This window comes from Tamandua tetradactyla, chromosome 4, assembly GCF_023851605.1.
Source record: "Tamandua tetradactyla isolate mTamTet1 chromosome 4, mTamTet1.pri, whole genome shotgun sequence".
NCBI lineage: Eukaryota > Metazoa > Chordata > Mammalia > Pilosa > Myrmecophagidae > Tamandua > Tamandua tetradactyla.
Window position 1 is genome coordinate 12,371,362 of NC_135330.1, and position 19,222 is coordinate 12,390,583.

At 37.2% G+C, this 19,222-nt stretch overlaps 2 protein-coding genes across 2 annotated transcripts; one reads left to right on the forward strand and one right to left on the reverse strand.

Annotated features, from left to right (window-relative positions):
• Positions 1–311: 311 nt before the first annotated feature.
• Positions 312–1,250, reverse strand: LOC143680164 (olfactory receptor 10J3-like). Its single transcript, XM_077156775.1, has one exon. The coding sequence runs from the start codon at positions 1,248–1,250 to the stop codon at positions 312–314; it is 939 nt and encodes a 312-aa protein (XP_077012890.1).
• Positions 1,251–17,841: 16,591 nt separating this feature from the next.
• Positions 17,842–18,876, forward strand: LOC143678787 (olfactory receptor 10J1-like). The gene has a single exon (XM_077155721.1). The coding sequence runs from the start codon at positions 17,842–17,844 to the stop codon at positions 18,772–18,774; it is 933 nt and encodes a 310-aa protein (XP_077011836.1). The 3' UTR covers positions 18,775–18,876.
• Positions 18,877–19,222: the final 346 nt, after the last annotated feature.

Consider the following 19,222-nt stretch of genomic DNA (forward strand, 5'->3'; position numbering starts at 1 on the left):
AAGCCTATTGGATTTTGTGTCATATAACTCAGAAGATTCTCAAACTGTGTGTAGCCATGTGCATGTGTGTGAATGAGGTGAGTGTGAAACATCCAGGCATGGGAATATTTCCATTACATTCTTACGTATATGCCAAGCCATTTTCTAATCTTTCTGGAATAGGGCAAAGAGAACCACGACTAGACCAAATGGATTCCTCAGTTCAAGCTGGTCTATTCTTCTTGCTCCCAAAGTTTAAATGAAGTATTGAAACAGTATTAAAATCAATACATATTTATTAACTTAAAGTAAAGCTTTCACAACCTCTTTCCCTAACAAGAGTGTGGCTTTCTACCCATAGCTCGGCACAGAGCATCCTTGACCTCCTTGTTCCTCAGGCTGTAGACGACAGGGTTCAGCAGGGGAGTGATGGCAGTGTAGGTCACTGAGATGAGTCTGTCCTGCCCCAGAGAACTCTGGGACTTGGGCTTGAGGTAGATGATGGAGGCACAACCATAGTGGATGATGACCACTGTGATATGGGAAGCACATGTGGCAAAGGCTTTCTTCCTACCATCAGCTGAAGCAATCTTAAGGATGGTGGTGATGATGAGGACATAAGAGATGAAGACCAGGCCCATGGGCAGGACAAGAACACAGACACTGACAATGAAGTTGACAATCTCATTGACCATGGTGTCTGCACAGGCCAGCTTCAGCAGGGGCCGGACATCACAGAAGAAGTGGGAGATGACAAAGTCATCACAGAAGGGAAGGCCAAAAACAGATGTTACTTGGACAATGGCCATGCCCAGTCCAATTCCCAGTGATCCGGATGCCAGCTGAACACAGGCCCTCTTGCCCATGATGACTGAGTACCTTAGAGGGTTACAGATGGCCACATAACGGTCATACCCCATGGCTGTGAGCAGGCAACAGTTGTTGATGCCAAAGGTGAGGTAGAAAAAGAGTTGTGTGGCACAACTTTGGATAACAATGGGCTGGAGAGGACTCAGGAGGTCAGACAGCATGCGGGGAATGATGGCCACAGTGTAGCAAGTTTCAGAGATAGACAACAAGCTCAGGAAGAAGTACATGGGGGTGTGGAGGTGACGGTCTAGGCAGATGATAGTTACAATGACGATATTACCAGAAAGTGTCAGCATATACAAAGTTAGAAAGACAGTAAAGAGGACTAGCCTATGCTGCCATCCAAAACTGGAGAAACCTTCTAAAAGGAACTCAGTCACAGTGGAGTTTGGCTTTGGCATTGAAGAAGGTCTCAATCTTTAAAAGCTGGACAAAGGAGAGGGAAGGGTGATGGTCCAATCATGAAACATTGATAAAGGATGTGTCCATCCTCTGAGCAACTCCCCAGAAGCCACCAATGTACAGATGCTGGTCAACTGCTCAGAGTCATCACTGGGCCCACCCTCTTCTTTGATACTATAGAAGCGCTACCCCAGGACACTGAAACTGAGGGCAAAGGTAGAAATGATGGAAAGTAGAGACAAATTAAAAGGCAGATATATGGAAACAACTACCTGTCCATCAAAAAAGTGGGCTAGGTCAAGAGAAAAACAAGTGAAATATTGAAAGTGCCTAGCTCTTCAGTTCTTCTTCAACACACTCTTGAATCAGGCTTCCAAGGACTCATTGAGGAAAAATGACCTAGTGAAAAATAAAAGATATTTGCTGATATCCTCCCAACACTGTCAGCATGCATTGAGAACACCAAATGCTCTGTGAGAGTCATAGAGTGACTTCTCCTCCCCAGAACCCTGAGTCCTAGGCTTCACATCCCCTGAAATAATAAAAGACTAGGAAAGAAAGTCCTTCCTTCTACTGACTTTTCTTCCTGAAGACCTTGAATAAAAATGTCTTCTAACATCATGAAAAATGGTTTGATAAGACAGTGCAGATGACCATGTAGCTAATTTCCCATTTGAATTCTATCCAAAGGCAAGAAAAATAATTGAATGAATCTGAGAATGCCTCTTCAAGTAGGGAATAGTGTGAGAACAAAGAAAATTTATTTAAGAAAGGTACCATATGTTCTATTTTGTGCATATTTTGAGCTGCGTTGGGGATAAAAATGAGCTGGTCCACCTGTTTGTCTTAACGCATATGGAACCAACATAGGAGACTATACCAGGGCAGATTTAACCTTGCCCCTTAAACCCATATCTACTCCTGATGAATCCTACCATATTTAACCAACATCTCCACTAAGAAAACTGAAAGTCATTTTAGTTACCTCCCTTCCCTTTTCCACCCCAAAGATAGCTCCTGAAATTTTCTCCTCTCTGTTCTCTCCTCTCCCTGCATCCTACCAACATCCAACTTTGGACCTGCATCATCATTCCTAGGACCACTGCCATAGTATTCTAAAAAACCTCTTTCATTTCGGTGTACCCTATCCAGTTCTTAAGCCTGAATGTTGTCAAAGCATTATTTTAAAAATCTGTTCATGGAACTCTCCTGCACAAAGCCCTTCAAAAGCCCCTCAAAATTTTAAGTATAATATTCAACCTCTTTTGTAAATTGAGCACAGTAATGTCCCATAGGGTTGTTATGAGGACCAAATAGGTTAATGTATTTGAAGGGTTGTGATATAGCACTTGATACAGAGTGAAGGCCTTAATAAATGGTACTTATTAGTAGTAGTCACTCCTTTTTATTTCCCATAAATGAACTTGTTTATATTTCATTCCCACCAGGGTGGAAAGCAGTTTCAGTCTAGCATTTGAGGTTTTGTAAACAAGCCTTTGATTACCCCAGCCTTTAAATTTTTTTTTTTTTTTTTGGTATGCTGTATGGCAGGATCCCATTTCATTCTTTTTCCATGTGCATATCTTGTTATTGCAGCACTATTTGTTGAATTTTGTTTGTTTGTTTTTTGTTGTTGGTTTCTTTTTATTTGTTTGTGAAGTCCACGGGCCAGGAATCGAAGCTGGATCTCCTACATGGCCCCCAGCCTTGATTTTATAAAATGTTACCATTTCTTTATCAGTGGCTCACATGGAAATTTTTTTTTTTTTTTTAGTTCTTTTAAAATCATTCTTCAGGTGCATTCACCAGAAACATGTGTTATTGCACATACTTTCCCAATTTAGATCTGGATTAGGTAGGATAAGATTTTCAGTTTTGCTTCTAATTCCCTTCTTGAAGATGCCTAGCATTTTATTTCTCCCTAGGGTCAGAGTAGCTCATTCAGTTAATATACTTAGAAACAGTCTGCAGTGACATCTAGATCCTTTTCCGGTTTATAATTGCTAGTTTGGAGCTCATCACCTTAAAACCCACAGTTTCTATTACACTTGCACACACTGAAATTCATCTAGGATATTCTTATAACTTAATTTCACTTCATTCACCAGTAGATTGTACTAATGCCTATGGCTTAGGTTATTTCTCTATGTCTTTTCTTCTCCAGGCCATTAGTCCCACCCTAAAGGCATCTACTACAGCACCATTATATGGGACTATCTTCAACAGAATCGGCATTAAAGGGGTATATAGAGAAGGGACTGGGGAAATTATTTCCCAGCACAGAATTCTCATCTAGGATGTAGGAAATGTGGGCGAAAAGGGAAAGATGAGAGATTACTTTAAAGTAGGGAGACTATAAATGGCCATTAACCTTGAAATTCAGATAATGCCTTTGACTTTGGAGTTTTTACTATCCTCCTCTCTTTCAAATAAAGACAAAAAGAAGTTAAACAAGGCCTATCTTTTACCTAATTCCTGGAAGAGTATATTGCTTACATTTTTCTATCAAGAAATATGCGTATTTACCCCATTTTTTTGGGAATTATTTCTGATCCCTTGTATATAATAAAATAAATCCAAGCAAAACCATTTCTTCAATAGTTCAATTTTGCAAATGGATAGTTACAAAGTATGAACAATGTCCTAGTGCTAGGAAACAAAGGTGAGCAAGGTATGAACCCTGCCCTCACGGAAGAGCTTAGATTCTTGAAAGTCTTCGGTATAGGATGTGATTAGAGGCCTTTTAAGTCTCCTGTCTCTTTTCTCCACATTAGTGTACATGTTTACATTTCTGAAATCTTAGGAAGCACAGTTTACACCACAAGAAAACATGTTCTTCTTTCTGCTCTAGAATCCCACCGTTTAGTTGATAAAAGAGTACGTTATAATAAACATTCCACGTTAGTGAAACTAACCAAGTAGCCTGTTTCTTGGGTCTTTGAGAGAGTTCACATCCATCACTATGAAAATTTGACTGTCTGTAACAATAGATTATGCATTTTTATTAATAGTTATAAAATATTACAAGAATTTTGGCAATGCCCTTCTTGGACATTATTTAAATCCACTAGTTATTTAAGTTAAATCATTTTGTAAAAATATTGCTATTTCAACTGTGAATTTCCTTACCTGAGGGTCACTGGGAAGAGGTATGGCTCAACTGGAATTCCCCTTTGATTGGCAAATCTTCAGACACCACCCAGAATGAGTTGCTCAAAAACTTTCTAAGAGAGGAAGGAAATAATGCCGATCCCAATCTTCAAGTGTCTGAGACTAAAAGTGAAGGACAGGAAAAAACAGTTGCCAAAGTTTTCTACTCCAAACTCCCAGGTCTCCCCAGAACATCACTGACTATCCCCATGTGATTAAAAACAAAGACAGAATGCAAACAGCGCAGTACCTGGAGACCTCATTATGGAAGAAGCTCATTTCCTAATCCTAGAACAACACTTTGGAAGGTGGGGTTGGCTTGGGTATTAGGGACAATATCTGCAGTAAAAAGGTTGTGTTTCCTAATTAAGGTGGCAAATCATTCTGTTAAGACCCATACATACTTTTCTTCCATTTCTGTGATGCCAAGAGAGGGGAGCTTAAAAACCTTATGGAATGGTTCTTCATGAGTGAAGAAATAGAAGCAGCAATTTTAAGTAGGTTTTAAGCATGGACCTCTGCTGCCAGGGACACATAGGGCTGACCTTCAGATTTCTTGACACTTGAAGTCAGTTTAAAATCTCTGGGTAGAACCAATCCAATCCTACATTCTTTCCTAACAACTTTCATGCTTTTGATCTGATCTTTCTCATTTCTGCTCTGTGTGCCATATGTCCTACGTTCAGTTTGGTTGCCAAGCTCAGTTTGGCCCAAGGCTTCAACTTTGCCAGACCATCTTTCATGTACTAAATCCATCTCATTATCTCATAACCCACAGAGGTATTAATGATTGGCTGCTGTAGCTTTAAAATATGTAAAAATTGTCACTTGTGTCACGTTATTTTGGAACTCTTTAATCATTTTTTTCACATTTATTTTATGTTCCTAGCTTAATTGTGAGCTCATTTAAACTCTTTCTCATTCATCTTTTGTTCTTCAAAGTACCTATAGTTGCTACTATAAATGCAATAACACTTTATTATATGTGTATATGTGCTTAGCACATGCTAGGTACTAAACTATGCAATGTGCATAAATTAACTCATTTAATCCTAAAAATAAGCCTTTAATTTAGGTAGTATCATACTACTCATTTATTCAAAGAGAAAACTGAGGCATAGAGAAACTATGTAATTTTCCTAAGGACATTAAGCTGGTCAGTGGGAAACCAGTATTTAAACCCACGTAGACCCACTCTAGAAGCTGTGTTAGCATTAAATTGGATACAAAATAATTCTCAATAAGTATTAGTTAGATTCAATTTAATTTAAAATTGTGCTCAGTGATTATACTGCTAGTGGTAGCAATCTAAGAAAGCATTTGGTAATGGTAAAAGAGAGCATTAGACTACTGACCAGTTTACCTGAGTTTTCATTTCATATCTGCCACTCACTTAAAAATGTTTGGATAAGGCACTTATCCTATATGGGCCCTTGTTTTCTCATTTGTGAATCTGATGATACTGTGATGAAAATGATGTTATGGTGAGAGGAATATCTACCAGATTTTGTCTCTCACTTTGCATTCTTTACACTGTTTTATATCATTTCACGAAAACACTATGAAGCAAATACTATTATCTCCATTTTACAAATGAAGAAACTGAGGCTAAGAGAGTTTAAGCAAGAGACAGAATTGAGAAAAGATACTCTTTGTCAAGGTTCTTTTCATCATGCTATAGTTCACATTCCTATATAATTAGAAGAGAGAATTTGCTCTCTCCCGTCTCTAGGGTAATTGGATGAGTATAAGCTGTGGGTACAAGCTACCAAATCTGTGAACACTTGAAGGGACTAGATTCCAGAAAAAAAAGATGTGCCAAAATATTAATCTGACATGCACTTCTTTGCAATTTCCTTGAGGAACTACAATATGTAGTTTGTAATTTTTGGTCAAAAGAATAATGAACTGAACAGAGCTTCTGGCAGTCTCCATATGCTGAAAATCTACACTTTAGGTAAAAGGGAAAAATGGAACTAGGTTAACCCTTGGAGATCCATAGCAAACTATGGCCTGCTGGTCTACCATTCCACTATCTATTTATAACCAGCTTACTTGTTGTACAATGATTCTACATTTTTAAATAGATGAAAAAATCAAAAGGAGAATTACATTTTTGACATGTAAAAATTACATAAAATTCAAATTTCAGCGACCATAAATAAACTTTTTGGAATGCCGTCACACTCATTTCATTTACATAGTCTCTATGTTTTCATGTTACTATGGCAGAATTTAATTGTTGTAACAGAGATTTATGTCTCCCTAATCCTAAATTATGCACTATATGTCCCTCTACAGAAAATCTTTCAATTTTTGATATAGAGTGTTCAGGATGCAATAAAAATATACCAAACACATTGAGGAGAAAAGAAAAAAAGAGTAAAATTAAGAAGAACAAGTACCACTCAATAGAAGACATGTGAAATCACTAATGTAATCAGACACAGTCTTAAAATAAATGTGACTATGACATATACATTTTAAGGTGATCCCCAATGAGTTAAACTCATGTATAATCCCCTCCTCTTGAGTACTGATGGAATCGTGGCTTAACATCTGACCAAAACAATGTAGCAAATGGGATGGGATGTCACGCCATTGATTAGGTTTTGTTGTATGACCAAAATGTGGGATGTAATTCCCATGGTTACATTACATTATAGAACAGTTCCTCTTAACAGAATGAAACAAGGCAACCTCTCCCTTGCTGGCTTTGATAAAGCAAGCTGCCATGTTTCCAGATTGTTGCTGATGGGGCCATGAGGCAAGCAATGGGAGCATCCTCTAAGGAGCTGAAAGCACCTTTACCCCATCTGGCAGCCAGCAAAAAAATGGAATCTCAGTCCTACAACCACAAGGAACTTAATTCTGACAACAACTGCCTAAGCATCAGAGTTCCAGAAAGGAATACAGCCCAGCTAACTCCTTGATTGCAGCCTTGTGAGACCCTGAAATAATAAATGTGTGTTGTTTAAAGTTAATAAATGGTTGCAATTTGTTATGCAGCAATAGAAAACTATTACAAATATTGTTATGTTGAATAAAATAGATGACAAACTATGAAATTACAGCTTAGACTTGGAATCTGTTTTAAAAATAATAAAATGAAAACTCAAGTACTAAAAAAAAATAGAAAAATACAATAATGAAAGTTAAGACCTGAATAGAATGTTTTAACAGCATGTTAGAAATAACCAGAGATGAAAATCAGTGAATTAGAAAACACGTCAGTAGACATTACCCAGGATAAAGCACACACAGGGAGCAAAAGTATGCAATATATAGAAAAGAGCATAAGAAGCATATAGAACTCAGTGAAAGGTCTAAAAATATATAATTAGAATTCCAGAAGGATAGTAGAAGTAAAATGGATGAGAAGCAATACATGGTGAAATGATATCCATGAATTTTCCAAAACTGATTAAAATATGAAGATAATTGATTCAAGAATCAGTCTGAATTACAAACAGGATTGATACATACACCCATCCACAAAAATGTATGTAGGTTTCCTGATTTGTAATAATAGGCTTATTTGTGACATTATTTGTTTGAAATATGTTAGATTCTGCAGGATGTGCCCTATATAAGGATACTCAATCAAGGGGATTGAGGGATGAAATCTAGTCCACAGTCCACTTGACAAGCTTTGCATCCTAGTATAGTGTTGAATCTGTCCATAAAAGGGGATGAACTTTTTCTAATTGCATAATTATACTGTCTGCTCACCCAGCTGTGTGAACATGGCCTGTACCCCTCCAGAAGAAGCTTTTTTTCCTAATTTGCATGATGGTACGCAATGGAGCAACAACAGCAGTACATGCTTTCCTCCTTGAGGGCAAACATCATGACTTGCTTTTGCCATTATTTATCTCCAATACTCAGCACATTTCCTGGCACCTAAGTAAATATTCATTAACACCTGTTGATGAAATAAATGAAGGAATGACCCTTAGACAGAAAGCAATATTTGTTCGTACATTTCTTCTGCGTTGATTGGTTTGTTATCAAAACTCATTTCAGTTTCTAAGATACAAGATGCTCCTACAAGTCAGTCACTAAAGGCTAAGAGCATTTTGTTGTACTAATTGCTCAAATTTCTAAGAAGTTCCCCTGGGATAGAGTCTCAAACTTTGTCTCTGCTGCCCCTTGTGGCCTAGAATGATTCGCAAAGGAAAGTCCCTGGAGTCCTGGAGCAGACAGATCTACTCTTTCAGGAATAAACAGAAAAAGTTCCTGGAACCCGGGTCTTAAAAGCTTTCAACTCAGCAGGTGCATCCTCCCAGGCCAGTGGAGTCAAAACCCTGGATTTTGAATTCTCATCACACTCCGATCTTCCATCTGGCACTCAAGAAATGATCACCTTCCAGGCTTGAGGCTTTCAAATTTTCCCATGCAGGCCTTTTAGAGACAGCACTCTCTCAGTTCTTTCCTCCAAGGTCGGCTCTTCAAGTTTTCGAGAAGTAAGTGTTTGTTGGTAGAAAAGGAGAGGAAGATAATTGATTTTAAATTTCTAAGTTTCCTCCCTTTTCCATTTTCTGATGATTTTCTTGAACAATAGAGTTTCATCCTTGTTCTGCATTCTGCATAAAGGCTGATTGAGATCTGTTGCCTGTGAAATGAAATACAGTATTCTTACAAGTTTCCTTTATAAATAATGGAAGAATCTGTTGAATGTCATGGAGGAGAGGTAATAAATAAGATAAACTTTATAATCCCTGGGGTGTCATACACCTCTGAGGTCCCCAGGATCTTTTCAGTCAATAAGGTGGAAGGTCAGACATTTTTCACATGGCTGTTGTCTCTTTTCCTTGTCGCCAAAATATTCATTCAGTAGAGTTTTAATTTAACAGACGTGTATGGAAACAGTCATACCCGTGTTTTCACACCTGACCTTGCCAGTCACTAGATATGTTATGGTCAACAAGTAATTTATCCCTCTGAGCCTCAAATTCTCCACCTAAAGAAATGGGAGCTTGCAGAGTAGTTATTAAACTTTAAATTATGTAGTCTGTCTAAAAATGCTGGTCCATAATATGTTTTAACCAGATGTTAGCTCCTGCATTTAGATTTCCAACTACCTAAGCCATTTAGGGTATAAGGGCCTAGTTTTTTATTTTTTCCAATCAGCTTTGGTGATCTATATGCTGCTCTGTCTCCTTTGTTTACTATGCTTAACCTGGATCAGGTTCCTTGCCCTGACCCCACTCGATGTCCACACAAAGGGATCACTACTTCCAGAAAAGTGTGCACGTGGCGTAATCTGTGTGTGCGATGTGGACGGACGTTAAATGGGCTGGAGTAGGAATTCTAGACAGATGTTTGCTGGACTTGAGCATCATTTCCTCTGTGCCCCACTCTCCCACCAGATGTTAATAGATATGTTAGGAACTAAAAGGAAATTGGGTAAAACTTATAAGATCCACGCCTCTCCTTCCTCACAGAGACACCCAAACCAATCCAGAATGAGATGATTGATCTCTGTTCTTCAGTGTTTTCCTAAAGAAAGTTAATCAATTTCTGTGTATTTAATAATAGGTCAGAATCTCAGCTAAAACAGAAAGAATCTCCTTCCCCAGTATTGAGCTTTTTCAAGAGCAAAGAACTTAGAGTACAGAGTAAAAAGAGTTGGGTTCCTGGTTACCTCTGCCATGAGCTAAATGTGCAGTATTAGGCAATTTTTTGTCCTTTCTAGAATTAAATTTCCTCACATTTCTATCAAGTTATTTTTTTTTTTTTTTTTTTTTTTTTTTTTAAAGGAAAGACAGAGAGAAGGAAGGAAGGAAGGAAGAAAGAGAAACATTTTTAAACATTTTCTTGTTTTATTGTATTCTGTTTCTCCGTTTTTGTTACATGGGGTGGGGCCGGGAATCGAACCGAGGTCCTCCGGCATAGCAGGCAAGCACTTTGCCCGCTGAGCCACCGCGGCCCGCCCTCTATCAAGTTATTTTTAGTGGTAGTTGTGTTATTACTTTGAAGAATAAAAGAAACTGAAAAATGAAAAAAAAATCAGTTAAATTTTCTACCATCGTTTTAGAGAAAAGAGCTGTTCATTAATATGCAAATTGAGGATTTGAATATTAACCCACGATTGTCTATGCCCCTTGTTAACGATTTTAAGAGTATATCAACATTTGGTTCATCTGTCTATGTTTTCCTATAGTATCCTTTCATGTACTTTCCCTCTGGCACTCTCTCAGCTTCTGCGACACTTAAAGTTCTGCAAATTTTTTTTCTTTCTGGTCTATCTGTATGCCAGTTTTTGTCATGCTTTCTTGCCTGGATGCTTCATATTTTCTACCTGCCAGCATTGTCCCAGAGGACAGAGATCATGTTTTCTGCCTCTCATTCCCCTGTAGCTCTGAAGTTTAGATTCTCACTTGAATACTTTGTCCTGGTTTCTAAGTGCCCAAGGCAGTGCTTCTGTGTATATGGGGCAGAGGTATGAGTCCCCTTCAGACTAGAAGTACTTAAGGGCATTCCTTTATTCATTAGTTCATATAATGCACAGTTTTCAAAGCCTAAGACATGACAAAAATTGGGCTAGTTTCTAGGGATGTGGAAATTAGTAAGTATGATCTTTGTCATAAAAAAATTTATGGTCTAGTTGAACAGTCAGATAAATAATTACAAAAATGTGAAAAGTATATCATAACAGAATGAATGAAATGTCAAGTGAACTAACACATGAGGGACACCTAATTGGAAAGACGGTGGTAAGAAGGGCGATGGAAGAGACTTAAAAAATGAAATTTGAACCTATATTTAAAAAATAATCTCTAGGGCGGGCCACGGTGGTTCAGCAGGCAAGAATGCTTGCCTGCCATGCCAGAGGACCCGGGTTCGATTCCCGGTACCTGCCCATGTTAAAAAAAAAATAAAAAATAATAATAATAATAATCTCTAGGCCCACTGTATAAATAATACATGTTCATCACGGACCCTTTGAAAAATTCAGGACAGTAAGAATGTCCCCATAATTATACTAGACAGAGCCATGATTTCCATTTAGCCTTTACTCTATGCATATTTTTATGTAGTTGAGATCATTTTGCATACTTTTTAATATTCTGCCTTTTTCACTTACTGTTTTCCATTGAACTGCCAAATTTCCATATGCATCACTTTAAAAGACTACATAATATATACATTTTAAAGTATTGTATGATGTTTACAGATGTTTCATATATTCATTTGCATATCTGTGCTGGTCTGAAAGGATTATGTACCTTAGAAAAGCAATGTTTTGATCCCAATCCAATCTCATGGGAGCAAGCTTTTCTTTCAATCCCTATTCAGCACTATAGGTTGGAAACTTTATTAGATTATATCCACAGAGATGTGACTCTCCCAATTGTGGGTATTAACCTTGATTAGATGGAAATATGACTTCACCATTCCTGGAGAGTCTTGATTACTTTACTGGAATCCTTTAAAAGAGGAGGCATTTTGGAAAAAGCTTGAGAATCACATCAGAGCCACAAGAACCACAAAAGTCCACACAACCAGAGACCTTTGGAGATGAAGAAGGAAAACACCCCTGAAGGAGTTTTATGGAACAAAAAGCCTTCATAGAAAGGTAGCAGATCTTGCCATGTTCACCATGTGCCTTTCCAGTTGAAAGAGAAACCTTGAACTTCATCAGCCTTCTTGAACCCAGGTATCTTTCCCTGGATGCCTTAGCTTGGACATTTCTATAGCTTTGCCTTACTTGGACATTTTCACAGCTTTAGAACTGTAAACTTGCAACTTATTAAATTCCCCTTTTCAAAAGCCATTCCATTTCTGGTAGGTTTCATTCCAGCAGCTAGCAAACTAGAGCAATATCTTTTTAATATGCATGCATATTTGCATATACATAGATCTATACCTTTGATCTCTTCATAATATTGGGATCATATGACCTTTGCTGTTTTGTAATATTTCTTTCATTTTAATAATATTCTGAACACTTTTCTAGACACATATATAAAAAAATTATTTTAAAATATGGTATACATGAAAACTAATGTACATTTTAAGAAAAATAGCCAAACAAATACCAATGATATGGGTTGAATTGTGCACCCCAGTTTGGACATGCTCTTGTTCTAGTTCTTGGTCCCCATTCTGATGAGTATAGAACCATTATAAATAGGATCTCTTCCGGATGCCCCCTCAGTTAAGGGTGACCCAACTAAATCAGGCCTTAATCCGTTTTATGGAGTCCTTTATAAGCAGAGTGAAAGTCAGGTGGAGAGAGAAGCCACAAGAGCAGCCAGAAGCCGGAAACTTTGATGGAAGCAAGAGGAGAAAGGTGAAGACGTCACCACATGCATTGCCACGTGACAGAAAAGCCAGGTTGCCAGGCAGCCAGAAGATACTAACCCGGAGGGGAGGCAAGCATTTTGAGCTCTAAAACCAAGAGCCAGAACATCCCTTTGTCAGGCCAACCCATTCTATGGTATTTATTTTAGCAGCTAGGAAACTAAAACACCTAGTTACCCTCTCCCCAGGCTAAAGAAAAAGATCAACATAAATCTAGAAGCTGTAAATGCTCCTTTCAAATATTGCTCCCTTCACCAAATGTCAAATAGTCACTATCATGAATTTTAAATAAAACATTTTCATGGTCTTTTAAAAACAGATTCTCTCTAAAAAATACATGATTTAATCTGGCTTTTTTTGAACGTTAGATAAATGGAACAGTGTGAGTATCTGATTTGCTTCTTTTATAAGATGATGATTTTGACATTCATTCATGTTGATTTGTGAAGTCATAATTAATTCTTTTAAGGATCTATAATAGGGTTGTGGCAGATTATGAATTATGTACCTCTTCAAGAGACATGTAATTAATCTCAATTTATAAACAGGACTTTTTGAAGATGTTGTTTTTAGTTAAGGTGTGACCCAAGCCAAACAGGGTGGGCCTTAATCTGTATGTCTGGAGGCCTTATAAAAAGAAGTTAGAGAAAGCCAGAGAAGAATCAGAAGCTGAAATCAGAAGACACAAGGAGAGAGAAATCACCATATGACTGGAGACATAGCCTTGCTTGCACCTTGATTTTGAACCTCTAACATCTGAAACCGTGAGACAAAAAATGCTTGTATAAGCCAACCCTAGTGTGTTTGTCATAGTAGCCTGGCGCATTGAGACAATGGGTCGGCAAATTTTTCTAGGAAATGCCCTGCAGTGGCTTGGAGCAATGCACCTGGAAAAGCATGCTCTTAAACTTAATTTACTTCTGTGGGTGTGAAGCTCATAAACAGAACCTTTCAATAAGGTTACTTTACATAAGATTTGGCCCAACTGAATCAGGATGGGTCTCAATTCTATTACTAAAGGGAATGCTACCGAGAGAGAGAAAGTCCAAGAAGCAACTAGAAGCTGGAAGTCAGTAGAACCCAGAAGATAAAGGAGAAGTCAGAAGAGGCTGCCATATGTGTTACTATGTGACAGAAAAGCCAAGGACTAAGGATTTCCAGGAGCCAGCCCCAAAACCCCAGAGCATTCTGGGTGAAAGCGTTACCTTGATGATGCTTTGATTTTGGACTTCTCCTCGCTTCAAAACCGTGAGTCAATGAATTCCCATTTTTAAAGTCACCTATTGCATGGTAATTGTTTTAGCAGCCAGGAAAGTATAACAGGTAACCTGGTAAACATCTTATTCTTTGTGGGCCATTTGATCTCTCTTGTAACTAATCAACTCTACTGCTGTAGTGTGAAAGCACCCGTAGAAAACACATAAATGAATGGATGTGACTATATGCCAATGAAATTTATTTACAAAAACAGATGGGTAGTCCATGGGCTGTATTTTGCCCGCCCTTGCTCTATAATAAATTCATTTAATGCTCTCTAGTACTTCAATGTGAGAATTTTCTTCAGTATAAATATCCTTTCTACTTTTGAAGAACATTGGGTTTTTAAATTTTCTATTATAAACAAAGTTGATACAATTTTGTTTTACATGTCTCTTCACCTTGCACTTGTGTCTTTAATTTTTCTGGATATGATACCTAATGGTGGAATTGCTAGCTATAGAATATGTTCATTTTCAACTTTACCAGGTAATGTCAAACTGTTTTCCGAAATTATTGTAAACTTACTCTCCCATGGGTAGAGATCTGGAGCTCCATTGCTCCATTTCTCCATATCTTTGGCTATCATATATTTTTCCATCTGTTGGGTGTGATTTGTCTGTGGTTTTAATATGTGGTCTGTGGTCTTATTTTTCTTTACTACTAGTGATATGAAAAATCTTTACATTTGTTCCTATGCCATTTATGCTTCCTTTCATATGAAATACTTTCTATCATTATAGTAAGCTGATTTTTTCTTTTGATTTTTAGAAGTCATTAAGTAGTCTCAATACTAGTATTTTGTCTGTTGTCCTGTTGCAAATATCTTTTCCCTGTTTTTTTCTTGTTCTTATTTCTTTTTTTGTGTAAAGTTTAATTATAAATGATAACATTTATCATTTTTTTCATTTGTTTATATCTTGTTTCAGAATTTTTTTGCTACCTAAAGTTAAAAATAGTCTCATGTTTTGTCTTCTAAACATTTCATAGGGTTTTTTTTGTTCATTTCTATTAGGTTTTTAATCTATTTGAAATTGATTTTTTATTGTACAAACTGATAGAATTTCATTTTTCCACTTGGAAGACCATCTATTTCAGGACTATTAATGGACAAGTCTGTGTTTTCTCCAATAATCTTTCCTACCAGCTCTTTTGAGGAATATCTTTCACGTTGGTGTGATTGTTTCTCCTTATATCAATAGCACATCTTTATCAATATTACTATAGTCTTATATTAACTAATGATAATTGAAGAGCAAATCCTCTCATCTTGTTTTTCTTCTTTGAGAGTGCCTTGGCTATTCTTGAATTTTTGAACTTTCATATACATTGTGTTGTCAATTGCCAATCCAACAAACAAACAAAAACAGCCCTTTGGGAATTTCAATTGAATTGCATTGCATCTATAGATCATTTATGGCTTAATTAGATCCTTCATTAGATGAGGTCTTCCAATTCATAAACATGGTGCATCTCTCCATTTATTTCAGTCTTCTTTAGTATAATTCATTAAAATTTTATAATTTTTCCATAAAGGTCTTTATTTCTAGGCATTTTATATTTTTGAAGCTATTGTATTTCAGTTGCTATAAGTTTGTTGAAGTATGGAAATACAATTAATTTTATATGAATTTTTTTTTTTACTGGAAAACTTGCAAAACCCCAATTCCAATGATTTAAATGCACTTTGTTTGGATCTTCTATGTACACAGTAATATCATCTGTTATGGATGTCAGTTTTATTTCTTCCTTTTCAATTCCAATATCTCCTTGCCTTACTTGGCTGTTTTGAATATTCAATATAATGTTGAAGAGACGTGGCTAAAGCAGTCATTTATCTTGTTCCTAATCTTAAATAGAATCTTTCAGTATATCACCACTAAGTATGATATTTACTATAGAAATGCTGTACATATACTTTATCAGCTAAAAGAAAATCTTTTATCTCTAGTTTCCTAAGGATACTTCTCATAAACAGACATTGATTTTATCAATGCTTCTTTTCACAGCTTTTGAAAATAGCACGATATTTTTCACTTTATTTGAGTAAATAGACTATTCAAATGTTAAACAAAATCTGTGATGACAAAATTATATATATATATTCCTTCTAGCCCCCTATGTTCTGTAGCAGCTAGAAGGAAATAGATGATTGTATAGAAGTCCATGACAAACTCGGGGATCTATCCTGTAACTGCTTGTTGAAGAGTGCTTTGAAAACTATTGATTTTTACTCTTTTTGCTTTATATATAAGTTATATTACACAATAAAAAAGTTTTGAAAAATAAAAAATGAAAAAATAAAAGGGAAAAAACAAAGATATCTCAATGTTCTAAATCCTGGTGCTCAGAATGTGACTTCATTTAAAAATAGGGTCATAGCAGGTGGAATTTATTAAGAGGAAGTCCTACTAGAGCGGAGTGGAGGGGCTGCAAAGTCAATATGATTGGGGGTTTTCCTTATAAAAAGAAGACACAGACGAAACACGAGAGAGAGGAAAGCCATGTGAAGACAGAGGAAGAGATTCGAGTTATAGGGGCAAGGTGTACCAAGGACTGGCAGCCACCACCAGAAGCCAGGAGAGTGGTATGGAGCAGGCTCTTCCCTGGAGATCTCAGAAGGAGACAGCCCTGCCAATACCTTGATTTCTGACTGCTGGTCTCCAGAACCAAGAGAGAATAAACTTCTATTGTTTTATGCCAATAAGAACAATAATAATAATTCTAGCTTCATAAAGTGATTTGCAAAACAATCCCTCTTTTCTATTATCTAAATTAATTTGTGTGAGATGGGAATTAAATTTTTCTTGAATGTTTTATAGCACTTATTGGCATACTTTTCTTGGCCTGGAGGTTTGTTTATTTGTAGGTTTTTAAACTAATATTTCTTTTTCTTAAACTAGTTACAGAACTTTTCAAGTTTTCTACTTCTTGATTTCTATATTGGTAAGTGATTTTTTTTTGTAGAAATATATCCATTTCATTGAAATTTTAAAATGTATTGGGATAAATTTGTTCAAAATGCTGCATTTCATCTTTTTGCATCTGAAATGACTATGATTGTGTCTCTATGAATTCGGAGTAAAATTTATAACCTTCTCATTTTTCTTGGTCAGTTTCACTAGCAGTTTACCTAAAGTCTATAAACATTTACCTTTTTGCATTTTTAAAATTTTATCCCTTTTTAATATATCATTAATATTTATTTTATCATTTTTTCCTTTTACTTCATTTTTATTAATTCTAAATAAAATAATTCATAAAAATAAGTTGATTATGCACTCAATTCATTGTCAGCCCCTTCTTTTTTAAATATATATTTGAGAATATTATATATCATAAATTTCCCTCAAATAATGTTCTAAATGTATTGCACCTATTTTGCTATGTGATTTTTTCATTATTGTTCTAAATATTTACTCATTTCCATTATAACTTGTTCTTTGAATCATAGTTTAGATTATCATACATTTCCAATTTTTCGAGTTATCCTTCTTTGACAATTTCTAACTTAATCACACTAGGATCTGAGCATGTGGGCTGTGTGATTAGGCATAAGAAATGTTTTGCGATCAACTTTATGGGGCACACATGGTGATTTAAAAAAATTTCCCAGGTATACATGAAAAGAAGACTTTACCTCAAACCTTTAAATAATGTTGCTGAAACTTCCTGTATCTTTATTTTCAGCTGGAAGGCCTTACCTGTCTTGTTCCTTGAAAAAAAGAAAGTGAATTTCCTGAAGTTTTGAACTGGGTCTTTGCTCTGTCACATCTTTGTTCTGTACAATGTGCTCACCAGTGGTCAGAGTAGCCCTCTGACATCAATAAATGCTGTCGACCTTTTCTTTGTCTTTCAAAGCTGAGATCACCAATGAAGAGAGCAAACCACACAGAGGTAAGAGAATTTCTTTTCCAGGGTTTCTCCAATATCCAAGAACATCAGCTCACACTCTTTGTGGTGTTTCTAACCCTTTACACGCTAACTCTGGCTGGCAATGTCATCATTGTGACCATTATCCGAGTGGACCATCATCTTCACACGCCCATGTACTTCTTTCTCAGTGTCCTTTCCACCTCAGAGACTTTCTACTCCCTGGTCATTATCCCACGCATGCTCTCCAGTCTTGTAGGCCTGGGCCATTCCATCTCCCTGGAGGGATGTGGGACTCAGCTTTTTTTCTTCCTTGGCTTTGCCATCACCAATTGCCTCCTACTAGCAATAATGGGGTTTGATCGCTATGTGGCCATCTGCAACCCACTTCGTTACTCAATCATCATGAACTGGAGGAACTGCGCCATGCTGGCATCCTTCGTCTGTGCCACAGGGTTCTCCCTCTCACTGGTTCAGGCTGTGGCTATTTTCAGACTGGCCTTTTGTGATTCATTGATAAAGCATTTCTTCTGTGATGTTCGACCTGTGTTGGACCTTGCCTGTGCTGCCCCAGCCATCAATGATATCCTGACCTTAATTATCAGCCTACTGGCCATCACAGCCCCTGCAGCTTTCCTTTTCATCTCCTATGTCCTTATCATCTCCACCATTCTCAAGATAGCCTCAGCTGAGGGTCGGAAGAAGACCTTTGCCACCTGTGCCTCCCACCTCACCGTGGTCATCGTCCACTATGGCTGTGCCTCCATTGCTTACTTCAAGCCCAAGTCAGAGAACACCCAGGACCAGGACCAGTTAATCTCAGTGACCTACACTGTCATCACCCCCCTACTGAATCCTGTTGTATATAGTCTGAGAAATAAAGAAGTCCAGGATGCCCTAAGGAGAGTGATGGGCAGGAAATCTCTTTCCTAAGAAGAAGATGTCCACCTAGCAGTTGTGCATATCTTCCAAATGGAATTTTATGGGTAAAGTTATAGAGCCAGGGCCCCAAGTGATTGGTAAGTTCTCATACATCACAACTGGACCAGGCAGATGGGGAGGTGGGGGCTAACCTCCAAAAATGCACTCTCACTTTCTCAGCCTCTTTGTTACAATAGAATCTGCAGTTATGCCACAGTTCTGTAAACAGACATCCATTGGCCCACTTCTAGGTAACGATAATAAGGTCAAAATGTGACCTGGTGTTTGCCTCAAGCTTAAATTGAAAGTGACCAGCCCATTTGACTGAAGTATAAACCATGGTAAGATCATGACTGCTCAACTGAGTCTTCTCTTCACTGAAATTGGATGCCTGAACAGGGGTTATTAGAAAGGTTATTCTGAAGAAATCTAATTGCTTTTTGTCTCAATAAAACAAGTA